Genomic DNA, 20626 nt, shown 5'->3' with positions numbered 1-20626 from the left:
AGGACGGACAGGAAGACCTTTCTCTACTTGAGAGATTGGTAGAAAAATGAATTGAAGTAATTAAAATATGAAATGAACTAATTAAAATAAAGTGTGTTACATACATTGTTTTGTTATTCCCATGTTGAAATGTCCAGCTTTACAGCAGAAATAAACATGTTCAGAGCTAATTTCCTCCTTCATGACACCTGTTTATATAACTCACCTGTTTACATTTCATTAAGATTTAAAGATATGGGGAATTGAGTGACAGGTGGGGGAGCGTATGCTTGCCACAAACAAAGTATGCAATGAATTCTCGGCACCACATGCCCCCCTCATCTTCGTCCATTTTTGGATTAACTGGGAGTTAGAGGCGGAGTCAGACACTGCTAAGATGGCAACGGCGGAGCAGCTCACTCTGAGCAGCTCACTCTGAGCTTTAAAAACCTGCGGGTGACATCACAGAGGCAAAGTCCATCTCTACTGACACTCGATGGTCTGAACATATCTTTAAAAAAATGACTCTAGAAGTCTAACCCTTATGTGACAAACATATTTACATGAAATTGACATGATATACAGCAAAATGACTTCAGTCATAGCAGTATATATTCAGTTAAATGAGTCATAGACATCTAAAGAAACAGCCAGTGCCATAAGGAGTGAAAACAAAGCACACACAACCAGAGGCAAAGGGTTTAAAACATCATTTATTGCACTTGACTGGTGCTGTTGAAACAATGAGAATGATTGAGGTTCTAATACAAAAGCTAATATGCTTTTACTGGGTCAGTCCTTTCAATGGTGGTAGTGGAGGGGAAGTTGGGGGGGGGGGGGGGCATGGCCACTGGAGACACAAACAAATACATACACACACAGTGCTCGTAAAGACTGTAAACTACTGTCCTCCCTGTTTCCTCAGGTCCAGTCCCAGACTCTGAAGCACTGGGACTCCAGGTCAAGCTGTTGTGGCTAGTTAGTATTATCCTCAGTACGAAGATTTTTGCAATCCAAAAGGTACAAATCAATAGTTTTCCCATTCCCTTATTAAACAAGGCTGAAAAATTAAGACATCTACTCACTTTGAACTCACATTTAGGATAACGCTAAATTCTGCAAATGAATTACCAGTCAGCAGGAAAAGAGGCATTAGAGGGAGTTTTCTACTGGAGACACAGAGATGAATTTGCTGCCAAACTTCCTCTAAATCTTGTCCTTATTTTAATTTTAAGTGCAGTTCCAGTTGAAACTTGAAGTGAACTCTTTTTAAATCTATGACCATATTAATTTTGATTTCTATTCCAATTGTAATCTCAACTCTATGTAAGGCTGTAAAGCACATGGGTGTTATTATTTTTGTGGTTGGGATCACAGAATGATTAAAAAAGATATTGTAATACCCAATGAAACAGTGTAATGTCCCTATAATATGAATGCAGGGATTGGAGACTGTGCCTGAACATATAACAGTAAAATTATACAGCAGATTGTAAAATCCTAGTTTCCATGATTGTAATATAGTGAATGATGTAGTTTTACTGTCAATCATAAAAACTGGAAAATTTAGGGGAAAAAAAACTACATGGTGAATATTCTATTATTTTGTGGCTAATCATAGATAATTATCACATTATACATGTTTTGATTTAATGATCGTGAGAAGAAAAAATATGCATTATGACAAAAATCAGACAACAATTATACAATGATAATTCTCTTTACTGATCTTCTGTACAACTCTTCAGGCAAATCCTACATCTAAACGAGCCCTTGGCTGAAGTGAGGACGTACATAATTTATTCTGTAAAACTGAGCCGTGTCCCATTTCCATACTAAATACCAGCAGGAGTGTTTGTAGTGTGTTCACACTGCAAAAACCACAACATTTAGTATATTCAAATAAGTCATTATACAGACTAAACCCATTTGATTCTTACAAGCCTGTGTCTTCGAAATTCATTTACATACTAATTAGTGACAGCTAATACACTGTGAAATGAAATGCTGCCATTATTACATTCTTTTTAATCACCATAATGAGGAAACATTGTCACGAATAGATCTCAAAAGATGCAAAACGCTCAGTGGAATGTATCAGCAACATGCAGACTGTCAGTCAACTGCAAGTTCCTTTGTTCACCGATGTCCAGTGATAGAAAGTAACAGAGTACATTTACTAAAGTACTGTGCAATGTTGAGGTATTAATGTCACTCTATATTTCAGAGGAAAATATTGTACTTATTACTCCACTACTAGTTAAAGTTTAAGATTCTAAAAAACTACAATCACCTTTGATCTTTTGGATATAAAATGTAATCGCTAAATTTTATCCTTATAGACATTTGAGTTAAAATGTGTCATAATTAGTGCATGAATTTGGGAGTTATGGCCAAAAATATGTTTTAATGAGGTCACAGTGTGACAGAAGTGATGAAATTCCACCTGGGCGTTCCTGATATATTGGATTCAACAATATGCAGTTGCCGGCGCAGAGGAGTAAAAACATCTACATATTCTTAAGTATGATTAAGAAAGCAGGACTTTTACTCTACTTGTATTTAGGTACCTTCTATTGTTGGACTGGTACTTTTTTCACTCATTAGTAGAGATGAGGGACTTAACTCAGAAACTAACAGATCTGAGGACTTGAGACTTGCTCGACCAACACTGATAAAAGACTTGACTATTTTTTAATCAAATATTTCCATTTTTCTAGAAGTTACATTTGTTTTTTTGAAGCATTAGCGGGTGATTTTTATCGCCATGCCCACAAACCTGGCAACCTATTAGGACGTGGCAGACCAGCAGGGGCCAACGCACAAGGCAGCGATCATGGGGAGGGGTTAAGTCCAAAAATACAAAAATTTATATTGGGAGAAGAGAGAGCACGTTGCAGGTTCCACATACAGATGTGTAGTAATGGTAATGGCACTCAGTAGGACAAACAATCCTACACATTAAAGAAAGTGATAAAACAATATCCACAGCAAAATGTAATGAGTTCTTCCCTCTCCACATCTACTCTGAACCTGCTTGAGACTTGAAGGTTAAAACTTGTGACTTGCTTTACCTGAGCAATGACTTGACTTGACTTCCTTGACTCTTACCATGGTAACTGTGTGACCTGCACTTGTGACTTCCTCCCACCTCTGCTCGTTACTTCCACCACCGTCTATCTCTGATTGTAGCGACTAAAAACATGAGTAAAGTTTTCATGGTTGTGTTTAGGCAATTGGAACATGAATGTTAGGAAAGGATGGTGGATACTTCAGAAACGTTTTACACTGTGTGACTGTTGATTTGCTGTAAGCGTTAGAAAGGAGGTGGTATCAGTGGGTGGACCTTTAGTTGGAATTGTCTTGTCAAACCAACATTTCATATAAAATAAAAGTCTAAAGTCTATAATAAAAATCTTAAGAAAATCTTTTTTGCTGTCTTACTGTGAAGTTTAGTTGGCATTGGCATTCATAAATTCAATTAAAAATACAACTGTATTGTATTATTCTTATTATTATTAACCTTTTTGAGAATCACAATTTCATTTTCACAACACTGCATTGTTTTTTTCATTTCACACATGACTTTTTCTCATACAATTACAACTTAATCTAACTTTTATTTTTACTTAGATGAAATTTAACTTAAAAAATATGACTTTATTCTTTATTGACATTTTTTATAAAAAAAAAAATTAGAATTACAATTGGACTGTTATACCATTGTGAGTTTTCTTCTCATAAAATTTCAACTTATTTAAAATATTTTCACTATTACGAAATTAAATGACTTAATTTCAATTTAAAATAATGACTTTATTCTTTATTGTGACATTTTCTTTTGTACATGACTTTTTCTTAGAATTAAAATTTGTTTTGTGAGTATTTTCTCAAAATATTACAACTTCAGTCTTGAAATTTTACTTTTCCTACCATGACTTTTACTTTGTAAAATTATGATTTTATTCTTGTAACATTTTTAACTTGTAAGATTCGAATTTTTCCCTTGAAATTCTTACTTCACTTTCATGACATTATGAGTTTTTCCCACTGCTAATCCTTGTCCACTGTCACACACATCAAGTCTTAAATCTTTAGAAAACCTTTTCTGCTGTCTTATTGTGAAGTGCAGTTGGCAGTGGCATTCATAAGTTTCCTGTTAGTACAAAACAATAAAGCACATTGATTTCTAAAACAAAAACAGCACAGTGTGATTAGCATTCAGCCCGTACTGCAGGCTGTCAGGAAACAGAATGGAGCTGGGACACAGCTCTAGTTCTCACAAGGATAAAAGGGCAAGAACACATCCAAACACACACATGAGACATGATCATGATGCACTGTGCTGTAGGGACGACCCAGTTTGTACAGAACTCAATGAATGAATGGCTTTTTTTTTTTGCTGCTGCCCCCTCAGTGGATGTAGGAGCTGGACTGATGCTCAGAGTAAACAGACTTCACCCAGCGGGCGGCTGGTGTGGAAGCAGAGTTGTGCTTGTTGATGCAGATTGTGATGAAATGAGGAATATTTACTATCACTTTGTCATAACCCTTCATTACAGACAGTTGTTCAAAAATAACATATAGAAAGATATTTCATTTTAAAGCGTTCTCTTTCCGTCGACAAGCTCAGGCATAGCTCAGTCACATAAAACACTTCTTTATCATAAAACTTTTTTAAAAATCCATTCACACATCTTATGAGCCATAAAATATTACAAATACATATTCTGCCTCAGCTATTATACAACAGAGAGCTGGGGTGAAGCTTCAGTACAAGAGTTAGATATGACTTCCTACGTGTTAAAAACAACATTACTGGGCTTGTGGTGAGTCGTGACTTTTCTGTATGAGCACTTCCAAAACTATCTTTGGCAGTTTGCATTCTCTTTCAAAAGTGCAACAGATCCTTAATAAACCCCCCCCTCCTCTCCCCCCTCCCTTCATTCAGACGGCTGAGCCCAAAAAGCCTTTATCACATACCAGTCAAAAGGTTTAGAACAAACCATTTTTCCAGTTCTCACTGAAATTTGAAATAAATTCAGTTCAACAAGAAGGTCCCATGATTCCTTCTTTTTAAACTCTCCAGTTGTATATTTGCTCATAAAAACTGAGACATTGAATTATGTCTATTCAAATAACAGCTGGAACTAGAATCACCTCCTCGAGGTCGTCTGCCTCCTCCGCTCAGACTAGTTTCAGGTTACATCCCTTTTTATACAGAATCATATAAAATATCAACCATTTGTCTTTTTTTTTTTCATTTTGTCATAATTGCTGCGTGACATCTTGAGTTATGGCTAAAAAGTGTTTTGTGAGGTCACACTGACCTTGACCTTTGACCACTTAAGTCTCATCCCTGAGCCAAATTTGAAGGGATTCCCTTGAAGAGTTCTCGTGATACTGCGTTCACAAGGCCAAAAACATGTTTTGTGAGGTCACCATGACCTTGACCTTTGACCTTTAACCACCAAAATCTAACCAATTTGTCCTGCAGTCCAAGTGAATATTTTTTAACAAATTTGAAGACGTTCTGTCTGAGATATCATGTCCACAAGAATGAGATGGATGGATGGATGGATGGACAACCCAAAAAACAACACACCTCTGGCTCTGGCTGGCGGAGGTATAAAAATGGAGGTGTTCTAGAACTTTTGACCAGTAGTGTAAAATATATATATTTCCTGCTTCAGCTCCACTAACTAAACTTTTTTATCATCAGCCTGAAGCCGTTTCACTTTTCAATTCTTCATCTGGGTTAAATGGCTATTCAACTGTGCATACATACATCCATAGCATATATCTCTATCTACAATCAGAGTGAGCTGTACAGTCACATCGTCTCACAAAGTCAACTCGTTCTGCTTCGCACAGCAATAAAGCACAAACTTCTACAGCGTCTATAGAACAGGAGCAGATCTGCAGTGGAGATATCGGAGCCACTGTTTGGAGATTTGAAAAATAAATTTGTAATATTCTGATAAACAGGGGTAAAGTTATGAGAGGAAGTTTGAGAAAAGGTTGCACAAATAAAATGGAAAGGAAATAAAAGTAATTTCAGAGTGAAGTTGCTAGTTTAATATTATCATTATTAACATTTTCTCAGAATTACAAATTCATTTTCACTACACTGTGCATTGTTATTATTATTATTATTATTTTTATTATTATTATTTCACAAAATAAAATGAATTTATCCTCAAAATATTTTGACTTTTTCTTATAAAATTACAACTTAATAAAAATTTTATTTTTACTTTAATGACATTTAATGACTTAACTTTAATTTAAAATAATGACTTTATTCTTTATCATGACATTTTTTCTTAGAATTACAATTTAACTTGTGAGTTCTTTCTCAAAATATTTCAACTTTAGTCTTGAGATTCTACTTTTTCTATCAAGACTTTTACTTTGTAAAATGATGACTTTATTCTTGTAACATTTTTACCTGTAAGATTTGAATTTTTCCTTTGAAATTCTTACTTCACGTTCATAGCATCAGGACTTTTCCCTCTGCTGCTCCTCGTCACACAGATCACACACTTCAAGCCACATCAAAAGCTAAAAAAAGCAAAACCTCATGAAAAGCTGTAGTACTTTGAAATATACATCAGAGATGAGTGGCAGTTGAGCTATATGTGTGTGGTGTGTCCTCTTTTTTATTTTTACGTGTGTATTAGTGTGTGTGTTTGAGTGTGAGTGTGTGTGTGTGTGTGTGTGTGTGTGTGAGAGTGTGTGTTCAGTGGTCGAGGTTCAGCAGCAGGCTGGGCAGTGTCTTCAGGTCCATCTGTGGCAGCAGCCAGAAACAGTAGAGCAGCAGCCAGAGCAGCAGCAGCAGATAGAGCTCCCAGCTCTCACTCCTCCTACACACACACACACACACACACACAACACACACACACACAACACACACACACACACACACACACACACACACACACACACACACACACACACACACACACACACACACACACACACACAGACACAGGGAGAAAAAGTTCAGAGGAGACACAAAAATAACACAAGCTTATCAACGCAAGTAGCTTCTTGTCATTAGTCAGAGGACAAAAACGTCTCATTTGGATTAGTTAATATTAATATTAATATTAGTACCGTGTCCTTGGCTGTCTGCTGTTCAGCACTGACTCAGTCACATTAGTTTGACAAAGCTTCTCTGTTCTACAAAAAATAACCTCTGCTGTCCCACAATCCACTGCAAACCCCATCACCCGTTTAAATTTAAACTAGGCTTCAATGAGTAAGACTGAATGAACTCAACCCCTCTAGAGTCTGCGACTAAATGAGATGTGGTGTGTTCCAAAGGCCTTCAAGTGCACAGTGACCATATTCCTACAAGCTGATAATATTTATTTTAAATGTTTATAATGTAAGTTTTAGTTTTTCCATTAAATAATGTGTTTAATGCTCCATCTCAGAATATACTGGTGACCAGTTGGAGCACTGGAGCATGAAGCCAGGATTTAAACTAGAATCACCTGGTGGTTGTCTGCCACTTCAACTCAGACTAGTTTCAGGTTACATCCTGTTTATCCAGAGTCAAAGAAAATATGAACCATCCGTCAAGTATTTTTTCAGGTCACACTGACCTTGACCTTTGACCTTTGACCACAAAGGAAATCTAATCAGATCATCCTTGAGTCCAAGCGAATGTTTGTGCCACATTTGAAGAAGTTCTTTCAAGGCGTTACTGAAATATTGTTACTGAGATGCCGCGTCCACGAGAAAAGCCACGGATGTATCACTTCATACAAAGGACTGGGAACTGAATCATGTGACCACGTTCTTACCAAAAGTCACCATTGTCATCTTTCCTGGTCGCCACGGTCTCAGCTCTCTGTTTGTCCTGTGAGTGGAGAAAAACACCGGACACACACTCTTAGTGAACTGCGACGGCACAGATGATTTATCCAGGGACAGCGAGATCTCCGCGGAGAAGGAAATGGAGTGTCAAACTAACCACAGCCTCAGTGAGATGAGCCCCCTTTCTGTGACGGAGAACCGGAGGGATGTGACTTTCATCTGGTCTGCTGGAACTTTTGGTGACACTCCTGAAAAGGACAAAATCCATTAGTTCTGGCCTCATCAGCGGAGAGCAGACCCAGGCAACGCAGCGGGGAAAGCCGTTATGAGTATTTACACATCTGCAGATCATAGTAATACAGGTATGAAAACAAAACGGTCCCTGTTTCCTTCACCACCACAACAAGAACTCATTCTTCCTGTTGGGAGTTTCATCTGTATTTCATCTTGTTTTTTTTTATCATAGAACTCCAAAAAAAGTTGAAAGTAACACACGTTTGACATATTATGGCCTTAGTAAGTTGAGATATCGGTCTCTTCAGCTGCTAAATGCTCCGCTGTGTTCACCAGCTGGCCGCCAACAGGAGAAAAACCAATCACAGCCAACTCCTCCACTGTCAGTCATGACAACCTGTCAGTGTCCTAACCATGGCAACGTTAGATAAAGATGAGTCTGATCTGAAGTCTGTGTTTGAAGGTTTAGAATTAAAGAAAGATTCATTTAGTCTGAAATGTTTGCTGTGTTTATTGCGACCACATTTTTCATTAAAATTATGAAAGCGACTACAGCTCCTTTTGTTGATTAAATTGTGTGTTTATGTCCATGTCTACAGTCATTGTATCATATTCTACAGGTTCTACAGTCGGTCAGTCAGTCAGTCAGTCAGTCAGTCAGTAGGGTTGTGTCAAGTCATTAGGTTCTGTAAATGTGGAACAAAACAACAATGAGTTGACATATAAAACTTTACTTTTGAATACTTCAGTATTTTTATGATCAAGTACTCCTGCACTAAAATTTGTCTGAACAACTGTCACTTGTACTGGAGTGATATTTGACCAGGGGGATCTGTACTGTGACTCAAGTAAAGGAGGCGTGACCTCTGCCCACATCTGTCTAAAATACAGACACTGCTGTAAACGTGAGACCGTGGTAAAAATAAGGAATAAATTGGAGCAAAATCAAAGAACAGCTGTAACTGGAAACTAACGGGTAGTAAACAGTTGGACATTTGTATTACACACCAGATCTGGCCAGACACATAATTAAAACCAAGTGCCTGTTCAGGGCCCCTGTGGCCACCAGAGGGCCCCCGAGAGCACCTGAAATGTCCCACAAGAGAGCCAGGCAGCCCTTTACGCTCACGCTGGATGGTCCTCTCGCTCTGAGAGGGGAGATTTGCATACATATTTGTTTATTTACAAAACCCTTATTGAAAAATTGCCTTTAATCTTTCATTCATGTTAGTTTGGCCATCTGGACCACATTAGACCAGGACTAATGACCGGCTCACGCTCCATTTCCCCTTGAGTTCATACTGAGCTTGGAAGATCTGCTTTAGACTTCTTTGCACTGTCTCTCTCTTGGTCATTTTAGATTCTTAATCTCTGACCTTTTCACTTCTGTTTGTACCTGTTTCAACTGTTCCTTGTATTGATATGCTTGTTTTCATTGACGTTCTTTTTTAGCTGGTATTTTCATTTATTGTAAATGAAGCTTTACCCTCAAAGATTTTTGATACAAAGACATATAACTACACAAGTTGTGTCAGCCCCCCCAAAGGGGGTGAAGGGGAACTATCCTTCTGGTCATGAAAAGAGGAAAAAGAACAGGGAGGTCAGGACACATAAAACAACCTCCTCCTTGGCAACAATCCTTAGTAACTCATTTGCTGATGAGGATCTTGTATGAAAAGACTGATATCTGCCCTTGATTGAAATATTCTCTGATGTTGATCAATGCATTTTCACTTTACAGCTCTAAAAGTTCATTTACATACTGGCTTGGCTCATCTGATCTCTGATTAACAAGAAGTCATTATAATTAGAAAACAAGCTTTGTTATCTTGAGATAACGGGATAATTATCTTGTTATCTCAGGATAACAAAAAATAATTTTCTCCTAATAACATCTCGTTATCTCGGGATAATGAATTTGTTAACTTGAGATAAGGAGATAAAAAAATATTTGCAAATATGACTCTTCCCACTTTTGTACAAAGCATTCAAAAATGTTGTGCTACATAAAATGGTATCATGAAGGTTTGTTTTTGTCTTCACGATGTATCCATCATTTCCTCTGAATCCCACGTGGAAACAGACTTGACAATGAAAACTGATTCATGAAGAGGAAATAACAGAATATGTGAGCAGCTTAAATACAAAGCATAAAAAGCATCAAAAGTGGGTTTGATATATGAAAGTCTCAAGGATTATCATTTTAATTCCACTGTTGAACATGAACAGAATCAAGCTCTCTGGCATTAATTAATCCAACGACATTGATTTCTGTAATCCTCGTCCTTTTCTTTAAGCCACGGTCTTTCAACCCCTAATAAGGCCCGTCCTCATCTCCATCACCAACCTACAGAGACTTTGTTCAGTACTTTTAAGGAAATATGGGAGCAAACAGAGAGGCCGGGTCAGAACAGTCCCATGCATTGCCATAACACTGGTTTCCCCCTGGGTAATGTGTGTTTCTCAGTGTACCAGGGAGCTGGCTAAGAATAGAAAACCTACCTCACAGGCTCTGTGTTTTCCCTGGCAGAGCCCGGGCTCTGTTGTTCAGCCCCACTCATACTGCTGCCATCTGCTGGATCATCATCACCCCAGAGTCCTCCCGTCTTCTCCCCGGGAAACAAGCTCTGCTCCTGGGATTCAGATGCTTTACTGGTCTCCTCGTTGGTCTTAGTGATCGCCTAACAAGAGCAGGAAACGATGAGAGAGAAACCTTTTAGCTTTTTAGAGGGAAAACAGATTTAAAGTCGTAATGTTCTGATGGACCTTTTCTCTAGTGCCACCTTCAGGCCAACACTTGACAGTGTTTACACAGAAAACTTTCATTTTAATGGGCAAATTGCCATGAACGTTACAGAGCAGATTCATGCACTTCATGCATCCATTTTGATCACTCTATGAGCTTTCTTGTTTCAACGCCACCCTTGGGCATAAATGTCAGTGAAATAGATTACCACAGAATTTTAAAGACCTCATTCGTACTTCCAGAGGATTAACCTTTTTTCTTTAAATGACCTCTTAACCTTTCCTCCAGCATCAGCCTCATAAGAAAAACAAAATCAACTTTTTGTCATATTGTCACTGAATCAAACACGTTTATATCGTGAGGTGAAATAAACGTTTGGAGGGATTTCGATGCTTTAAAATCTACATAACATGTAGTTAAAGTTGTCACCCAGTATTCACTGTTGGTTTACCCCTGACTCTCAATCTCGTTCTTCAAATAAATGATTCATGATAACAGAACAACAGCCCGAGCTCATCACACTGACCCATCAGTGGAACAGAATGATGTGCCTGTGCTTAATGAATATCAGCGGGTCATCTGGTTGTTAGGTGTGATATTGTGGAGGTGTGAAGTGTCACATTGCTTCATGTTCCTGTTTGGGCAGTTGGACCATCACACACACACACAGGCAGTGTGAAGGCAGTGTTTTCTATGATGCCGCTCACTTTACAGTGAAAGAAAAAATACCCAGATAATGAAAGGTCCCATCTTTTCCTCTTCTCCTGTGTTTTATTTGAAGTGTTGATCCATAAGAAGATATATTTGTGGTTTTAAGATCCAAAAACCATCTCAGTGTATTTTTACATCTCCTCTCTCAGGCTTCTCTATGGAGCTCTAGTAACAACAGGTCTGTGAGCCAATCAGAAGATTGGAGGCTCTGAGCTTCTCTTCTGATTGGCTGACTGCTTTCTGAGTAATAAAAAATATAGCAGATTTTGATGGATTGATGGATTGATTGATTGATTGATTGATTGATTGATTGATACTTTCACAGTATTAATTTAGAACCTAGACATGCTTTATAATCAACAAACACATGGACATCTGCCTTTATGCAATACGGTACCAAGACCTCTGTTGGTTTAACTTCATTCAGCAGAATAACTGCCTAATTTCTGCATTTTGAACTGGAGAATGTTCCTCTGTTTTCTCTGTTTCATGTTGTAAATTGACTCAATTTGTGGTTTGGATTTAAGTGTGTTACCATACAAACATTTGCAAACTAGCATTAAACACAAAGTACAGCGGGGTATGCAGCCCCCAATTTAACTTGACACAAGATTAGAAATTCAGGGGCTCCACGCCTGGTCACAATGTGATTAGTTTTGTACATATTTGGTCAGAGACCAAAGTATCAGCGCTAGATGGAAAGTCGAGGGATCACCAAAGGTAGTGAAATTCATCCAAATCTCATAGGAATCAGTCCAAAAGTTATCGAAATATTTCACCCAAACCCACATGTGTTACCTTCATAGTGGTAACAGGGAAAAGGTTTTTAGCGTTCAACCTCTGAGGATCAAAATGCCATCCCCACCAATTCAATATATTTCAGTCTGGAGCAAATTGATGGACCGTCCAACTGACCAGACGATATTTCCATGTCTAGAGCCATGCAAATAGCTCAGCCAATGAAAACTCATCAAACGAAGTCCAGAAACTACAATGATAAAAAAACTGAAACACTTAATTTGCTTAAACATGAAGCTAATGTGACACTGAAAAGGTTGGGTTGTACAAAGGGACTGCTGAATAAACTTGCATTTACCTTGTCATCCTCTTGTACCAAATGCACTCCATTCCTGAAGTCTTCACCCGGCAGGTCGAGTGGTTGGTCATCTGGTAGACTCTCTGAAGCTGGCGCTGGCTGGAGAGCTGATACGCTCAAAACAGAAGGCCAACTCTGCATTTCGGTATCAGGTAGCTCTGTTAACATGGGCTCCTCTTTGTCTGGGTAGAACAGATCCATGGGTTCAATAGGGTCACCATCAAGATCATCTGTGGGAGAACGTCGATCAAAGTCTGCATAAAAGAAGTCCATGTTTCTGGGCGCATTAGCTAGTTCATGACATGAAATCCCCATCTTACCATTCAGTTCTGAGTTGACTGGATCCAATGTGCTCTGCTGTGTGTTGGTTTTCTCACTGTCGCCCAGTTTGTCCTGCTCAGTATTCACAGGTTGCGATTTATCATCTGTAGGAGACTGAGCAATGAAGTCCTCATCAATGTTATCTGTCTGAGAGTTGTTGTGAGGAAACTCACGTTCCTGTTCAGTCATTTCCATGTTATCTATTGTGCATGGATCACATGTGTTTATATCTGACGATTTCCTGATATTGTGTTCATCTATGTCATCCAAATGCCCATTTTCTATGTCCGTTATTTGCTCTGAAGCTATTGAATTATCATCTTCTGATATCAAGATGGAAGGAATCTCAGCAGGTCTTTTGTCATCAATGAAATTGGAGTCACACCTCCGTTCATCTGCATTTTGGGTGCTGTTGACATTTGTGTCAGTTCCATTAAATCCAGTTACCTCTGGCTGGTTTACCTCTTCATCCCCAGCATGAGCTTGTCTTTCTGGGTCACATGCTCCCTCTTCGTTCTGCTCTTCTGGCTCACTGGAGATGGAGATCAGAGGAATACTTGGTGCTCCCTGTTGGTTGGCTGGATGCGTAATGATTTCTTGAGGATCTGGGTAGTCTCTTAGAACTCCTTCATTTGTTTCATCTTGTGTTTCTACAACACCTTCATCCCTTTCCTTAACAGTCCATGATTCATCTCTAGGGTCCTCTCTTTTCTCCTCTACAGAAGAACCTGTTTTCAGACATTGAGTTTCCACTTCAGCCTCCTCAGAATTATTTCTTTTAATCAGACTTTCCGTTTGACCGTTACTTTGTCCTTCGTGGTCCTGTGCATCCACAGTTTCCTTTACAAAGTCTGATACTCCGGAAGTGCTCTCTTCAACACCAGTTTGCTTCACAGGTTCTTCAAAATGGTCAGGGAGTGGTAGTTTAGTGTTGGAGCTTAGGGACTCATTAGTTTCATCAGTTTCAAGGAAATCATTAGCACCAGAGTCGGGCAGGACTTGTGCATCAAAATAAGGTTCTTGCTCTCTGGGTACTTGCTCTTTTTGAAGCAGACTTTTATCCATCTGTTTAGAGTCTACTTTTTTTGCGATTTCAGCATTGCTCTGATCCAGTGTCATGTCCTGGTTGTTGCTTTTGAGGTTTGCCTCGCTCTCTTTGAGTATTTCCTCTTGTTTTTTCTCAGAATGCCCTTGGGTTTCTTCCTGTGTTCTCTCCAGTGAGTTCAGTGAGTAAATCCCTTCATCGTTATATGACTCAGTAATCGACTGCTCATCAGATGCTCTATCCTCAATGGATGGGACAAATCCTTCATCAAGATTAGTAACCTCCACTGGGGTGGCACGGTACACATCCCAGGCTGTTCCACTGTCACACAAAGAACTATCGCTTGGGCTCTCAGAAAACTTCTCTGGCATCACCCCAAATTCGCTTTCAACCCAAGAGTCCGGTGAGCTGATCGCTGAGTCACCAATTACTGACTCAGTGTTTCCACACTCAGGCACTGAAGAGTCAGTGGGTGAATGAGTGTAAGACAGTTGTGGGGAGTTAGAGATTAAGTTGGTTAAGACCTCACTGACAGGTTCCTTGGAGTCTTCAACCACACTGCTGGAGGTGTCTCCCATGTGGGGGGAATCTGCAAGAAAGTCTTCAATGGACCAGGAGCGAGCTGCAGCCTGCCTAAACGGGGGTGATGTGGCACTCCTGTCCTCAGACACAGAGGAAATTAAAATTTTGGGTGCGGGTTTGGTAGAGTCCCGCTGGAACATGAATGACCGCTCCTTCACTCTGCTTCCGTGAGCGCCATTCCTTATGCGGTCGGAGTCAATCTCACGGAAGTTGAGTCGACCCATAGAGATGCTTCGTTCTATCAGCTGGCAGGACTCCTCCGGCTGGGTTAGAAACAAGGAAGTTGGCAGAAATCAATCAGTGCTCACATGTCTTGTCAAAATCTGATGTCAGACACCAATCACCCATGAACTGTAAGCCAGAACGCTTACCTCCTCTATACCAGGGAAGTGCTCCAAGAACTGTGACACATATGTCATGATGGATTGTTCATCTGGTGGGTTGATAGTCACATCTGGGAAAATAAAGAACAATCATCATACTGGCATTTTACATAAAAGTCCCCATGTCAATAAAGCTTTCTCCTAAGAGTAATAAGACCTGTTCAGACTTGCACTTTATTACGCAAATGTGCTGGCAATTTGACATGTAGGTCTCATGTCTGAGTAAAACCAGGAGTCCCTCTTCTGTAAAAGTCATGACAGTAATCTCACTGAGTTAGACCTGTTTCATTTCTGTAACACTTCTAATACTGCACAAGTCTGATCTGAATTCTGTCACATTAACAGAAAGAGTACATCAGCACAGAGAAAGATATCAAATGCACATCCTGCTTTACCTTTTTCCACGGAAGTTGTCTAATGTCAGAAAAGCCAACATAAATATGGGTTTGGCTTAATTTTTTTCCCCTCATAGTGAAAGACTATAGGAAAGAGAAACATCTGGAAACTATATTTATCATCAGACACTCTCCTTTTAAAAAAATCATGGTTTAATGTGGAAAGTAACTAGATTAGGTTAATATTTAAAAAGATTTATTTTCTTGTTACCCTCAGGCTCCAGGAGGCGTGGGATACCGAGGCTGTAGTGGGCTATCCTGAAGGCATCCTCCAGATTCTCCCTGGCACTCCTCAGCAGGGCCTTCCTCATGTCTACCAGGCTTGAGTCAATGGACTTGATGACAGCCAGGAAGGCCAGTCCACTTGTCCAGCTCTTCCCAAAGTCCTGAACTGCTACACCATACCTATAATGAGACGTACAATTTTCAAAGGAACTATTTCTTTACTATCCAGAGTAAGAATGGCACTGTCTCTGGTGAGAGTCTAAATTCCATTCACATTCCAGTGCTGAGACAGATATCTCAAATTGAATCTAACTATCTAAATGAACAGATACCACTAGGGATGTGACAGTGATTCTAATCTCATACACTTTTTTTGTCAATTTCAGTGAATATGTCCTCATAGTCCACTAGCTGTCTGTGTGTGTGCTGAAAGAAGCACCTATATTCCTACACAGTCCTGCCTCTTTAAATGGGAAATAAACAAAGCGGCTTGGACCGAGACACACAACACTATTCCATGTGGAGTTTTGAATGGGATTTGTATGGACTGCTAATGAGAGACCGACGACGTATCAGGAGGAGATTTGGCCAAAAAACTTCCAAAGACGAGAAGGTCAGAAGAACAAAAACTGAAAAAGAAGTGCTACGATCAAGTTAACATCGGAGAGGCTTTACAGTGTCGGAGACTGGGAAAGAAATTCAGCCCTGGACTTATCTGCTGGGAACAGCCCACCCCCTGAATGACAGGCACGCAGACAGGGCAGGCAGAGACTGACTGGGTCAGTAAGAACTATTAAAAATTTTGATGGATGTTTTGATGATCCACTGGCTCACTGGGATTTTTCCTGACAGCCAGTTCGGCTACGGTGAAGAAATGTTTAAGACTTGAAAGGTATGAAGAAGGATACGGAGGTTGCTCTGTTCCTGCTTGACAGGTGGGTAACTTTAGCTTTGCCAATAGGTCAGTAGCCTATTGTTTTGTCCTGTTAGTTAAAGTTTGTGATAGCTAACCCCAACTGGTTAGTTAGCAAGCAGGTGGGGAAACTCTGGGAAACTGTCTAATCCTCTCTGCATGTTAGTTAGTGTTTCTTGTAATTTGCTCTGTATCGTGTGGTATTTGTCTGTAGAACATGCAAAAGGTTTTATAGCCACCAAAACCTAGAAACACAAGTTTGTTAGCACAGTGAATTTATTTGGTTTAATTAATAATTTGAAAATGCTATGCTAATGCTATTAACTTTACCTCCTTGTTAGCTTAGCTACAAACCTATGGTCCCCTCTTCTGTCACTGTAGTTTTGGAAACACAATCTAAACAACTGACTCTCTCCAGTTATAAGGTTTGTTTAGCTTCAGCCATGAGACAGTATCCACTTCCTTGCTGTATAAGATGCTCTGGATTCAGCCACTGTCATTGCCTGGGCAACGTGTGGCCATGATTCTGAGGGGGTGGAGCTTCTGAAGGTGAACTGAAGGGACTAGTGTATTTGTTTTGCTATTGAGTTCAAATATCCACAGTCTTTCTCCAGAGTTGATTACTCCACCTTTAAAATGAATTTGAGGGTCAAAACAAGGTCACCTTGATGAAGCACTGTGGAGTCTAAAAAAGACAGTGATACAACAACTCAGATATATAGGTCTATACCCACACACACTGCCAGAAGCAGATAGTGAAACTGCTCTGCAGAAAGCATAAAGGTAAATAAGGCTACCGTAAGATCACAATGCCACATCAGAAGGTTTAAATAATTAATGAAGTTGTTGTTGCTGTGCCAAGTGAGTCAGCATCTCCCTATTTAATATACAGTATATTCAGTAGAACAAAAACTGAAAACTAAGAGATTGTCACATTCGTTCAGACTTGTAAGATTTAATCAAACAATTTTAACTGAAAATGACAGACCACACTCACTTGCGCGTTCGTTTCTGTACCCACTGCAGCAGCTTCTTAATGGCCTTGCCGTGTTCTCTCATGGCTGTGGACGCCGACTGTCTCTCGTCTGACGGCGTGCTGCAGTGGGACGCGTCAGAGTCGGAGCTGGTGGGGATGGACGACAGGCTGGAGCAGGACGGGAACTGGCTCCTGATGTTCCCGGTCAGCTCCTTAATCTGGAGAGAGACAGAAAGTTGGATTTCTGGTTCACCTGAGCAAACATTTTGCTGAATATTGATTATAAAAATCATCTCTCAGAAACTTTTGAAGGTATTAACCAGAATCTGCTCTGGTCCACAGCTCTGAGAAAAGACAACAGACAGGTAAAAGGCTCAGTCACCAAGATTTATTACATCATGCTTACCACTGCATCCATGACACATGAAGCAAACATTTCAACAGACTCAAAGCTGTGAAAACACTCGGAGTCTGTCCAGTGCAGAATCTCTTCTGAAACCTTAGAGATGAAATTAAAGGAGAGCTTCATCTTTTTTTTTTTTTTTACACGTAAAGATCAGTTTACTCATCATGGTCAGTTCTGCTCAGCCTGTGAAAAGTAGGCTGAAAGCAGGATCCTTTATGGGACAGAATGCTGTTCTGAGATCAGATGTAAGGACAGATATCACTTCCACTTCAGTATTGTTCTAATTGTTGTGTATTTTTAGCTTTAGCTAGTCAAACACTGCTTGCCTTGCTTGTCCTGGCGGGACGTCACTGGTCCCTGGCATGGTTCAACCTCGATTTCATATTCCCCATTATGCTACTAATGTTGTAAGAACCAGCCTGTGCTGGCCCATGCAGACCCCGCGTTCATATGGGTGTTGAATTTGTTCAGGTTCCTGGTGGAACTGAGGCACCTGCCTGTCACATGACTGTCGCCTTGCTGTGGACATGAGATCGACCACTACAGACGGATGAATTCTTTTCCTTTACCTTCTGTTATAAAGAAAGAAGCATCACAGGAAGAACAGAAGAAGCCATTTCCCCCCTTAAATCACAGGAAAAGTGTTTGCTCTCAGTAAAATTATAAATGATGTCAGGACTCACTTGGTGTGTAAAGACACAGATGTTGTGTGTTAACATGCACAAGGTCTTGTAGTCAAGTTTGACACCTTCAGGGGTTATTTTCTCAGACTGTAGAGAGCTTGATCAGAGCCAGAGTAGACAATCTGCTCCCTGTTAACACTGGCTCGCACATGCCCAGTGTGGTTGGTCATGTATGTATGTGGTTTCAGGTGTGTTGGTATGGACAGAGATTGTTTCTGATATAGAGCTAAAATGTCACCTGCACGGATATCTTTTTTTCCCTTCTCTTCCTTTTGCTCCATCACTCCTTTTGCAAGGAAAGCTTTCACAGACACATTTATTCAATTGACATGTTTACAGCGTAAGATAATGATAAGCATTTTTAGCTTTTAGCTTTTTAGTTTTCATATTAATATCTTTAACCAAGGTATTCTCTCTGCAAGACCTGCAGTAAGTTTGCCAAGTGTCAGACATAACGAGAGAGGAAAATACAGGATTCTGTAGTTGGTTGTTGGCTCTGTAAAAGCTCAGTACATCTTGCTGATGATAACCATTCATCCCAGCTGAGAGCTGGCAGTGTTCTCAGCTTCAGACAGCGGACTGAGAGGACAGTGTTTCCTCATGCTGTCTGTCCAAGGCAGTGAACCACAGTGTGGGTTACATAAACTACCCAGCGAGCTGCACTTTGACGGGCCTTTATGAATGGAAAGTGCACAGGCCGTGAAGCAGACACTTTATTCTTACACTTGACCTCGTTCTAAGTGAAAAGAAAGGCAGAGGAAAGGGAGGGAAGGTGGAAACTCAGAGCGCAGAGGAGAGGGGGTGAAGGGGTTTTAAAGTAAGAGGATGTGGCAGAGGAAATGAGATTTACCTGGAAGAAGAGGATGATGTTCCAGATGAGACCCAGGATGATGGAGGAGTTTCCATCGGCAACATCAGCTGCGTCGATACTGACCAGCTTCACCTGAGGACACACACAATGCACATGTGAGAACACTGCAGCCAATCATCGAGCGGCGCAGCAGCCGAGTGACTGTGTTACTCACGTTTCTCTCCTCCAGGAAGGACAGGACCTTGGCGATGTTGTTGAGTCTGAAAATACGATGGGAGGACTTCTTGAATCCATGAAGCTGGAAGATGATGTAGAATGAGAAACTTATAATTAAATGAGATGAATACTGCTGCTGTCAATATTGCCATGAGAGCTGCAGTTGTGTGGAAACAAAGTGCAAAGAGTCTGACCAGCTTGCAGCCAGAGAGCTCCTCCAGCAGGGCCATGAGGATGCGTCCATCCTGGATGTCCCGGAACAGGTCCTGGACCTCGATGGGTGGGTCACACTGAGGATGAAGAGAAAGAAAGAGGGAAGCATGAGTGGAGAGGAGAGAGGTAAGAATATAAAACAGGATACCATGACACAGATGTATTGTCTAAGTCTTCAAATGTTTATTGAATATTAAAAGATGTGAGTGTAAATGCAGCCAAGAAGCATCAGAGAGTCCAACTGCATAAAAGCCAGATGTTAATAAACTAATCCCTGATCAGTTTGAATGGTTTGTGTGGGTAAGAGAGCTCGTAGCTTCTAAACACGACACATCCATGTGTTTCAAATAAACCGTCTTTGTTATAACTGAACTGCCAAAGTGCACAAGTCTTTTTCATCTGGTGTTTTTTTTTTTTTTATAAAAGGAAACCAAACAGCTTCAGGGGAGTAGACAATAAAAACCCAAGATGCATATGTGCATAAATGAGGCCACAGATATTACTGCAGTTCATGCATATACAAACTAGAATTACCCCTCATGGTTGTCTGCCTCCACCACTCAGGAAGAACTAAGCCCAAATATCTCGTGCTCCACCAGGTGAACCATCGGGGCCCGAGGCACAATATCTCTCACACAGAGCACAGCCTCCATCTGGATAGTTTAGTCTTTATTTATTTCAACTCCAGAACGTAACAGACTTTTATTAGAGGCAGGTCTTTATGTCTGACTCCCTCTGTTTGATATGTAGAGTTGGTCATAGTCGTTAGTACGAAGCCTCATTACCGATGACTTCTCTCTCTCCCTCTCTCTCTCCTGCTCTCTCTGCTTGGTGTGTCTTATGTTTAGTTATTCTCCTGCCTCC

General features: G+C 40.2%; 1 protein-coding gene across 3 annotated transcripts in view; it reads right to left on the bottom strand.

Moving 5' to 3' along the window:
* Positions 1–674: 674 nt before the first annotated feature.
* Positions 675–20626, bottom strand: part of clmna (calmin a) — a 52310-nt gene continuing 32358 nt past the window's right edge. The window contains exons 3-14 of one of the 3 annotated variants that reach the window (XM_056392989.1): positions 19744–19839; positions 19548–19631; positions 19373–19465; positions 17455–17651; positions 15531–15724; positions 14913–14995; positions 12914–14804; positions 12594–12775; positions 10543–10721; positions 7964–8054; positions 7794–7849; positions 675–6845 (exon numbers count right to left, since the gene is read on the bottom strand). In XM_056392989.1, the coding sequence (XP_056248964.1) occupies positions 6722–6845; positions 7794–7849; positions 7964–8054; positions 10543–10721; positions 12594–12775; positions 12914–14804; positions 14913–14995; positions 15531–15724; positions 17455–17651; positions 19373–19465; positions 19548–19631; positions 19744–19839 (3270 nt within the window). In that variant the 3' untranslated portion in view covers positions 675–6721. Of the gene's footprint in view, positions 6846–7793; positions 7850–7963; positions 8055–10542; positions 10722–12593; positions 14805–14912; positions 14996–15530; positions 15725–17454; positions 17652–19372; positions 19466–19547; positions 19632–19743; positions 19840–20626 lie in introns of all 3 variants that reach the window. The other 2 variants (XM_056392988.1, XM_056392987.1) reach the window with 2 other exon arrangements.

This window comes from Seriola aureovittata, chromosome 13, assembly GCF_021018895.1.
Source record: "Seriola aureovittata isolate HTS-2021-v1 ecotype China chromosome 13, ASM2101889v1, whole genome shotgun sequence".
Taxonomy (NCBI): Eukaryota; Metazoa; Chordata; class Actinopteri; order Carangiformes; family Carangidae; genus Seriola; species Seriola aureovittata.
This window is presented reverse-complemented; position numbering and strand designations above follow the sequence as displayed.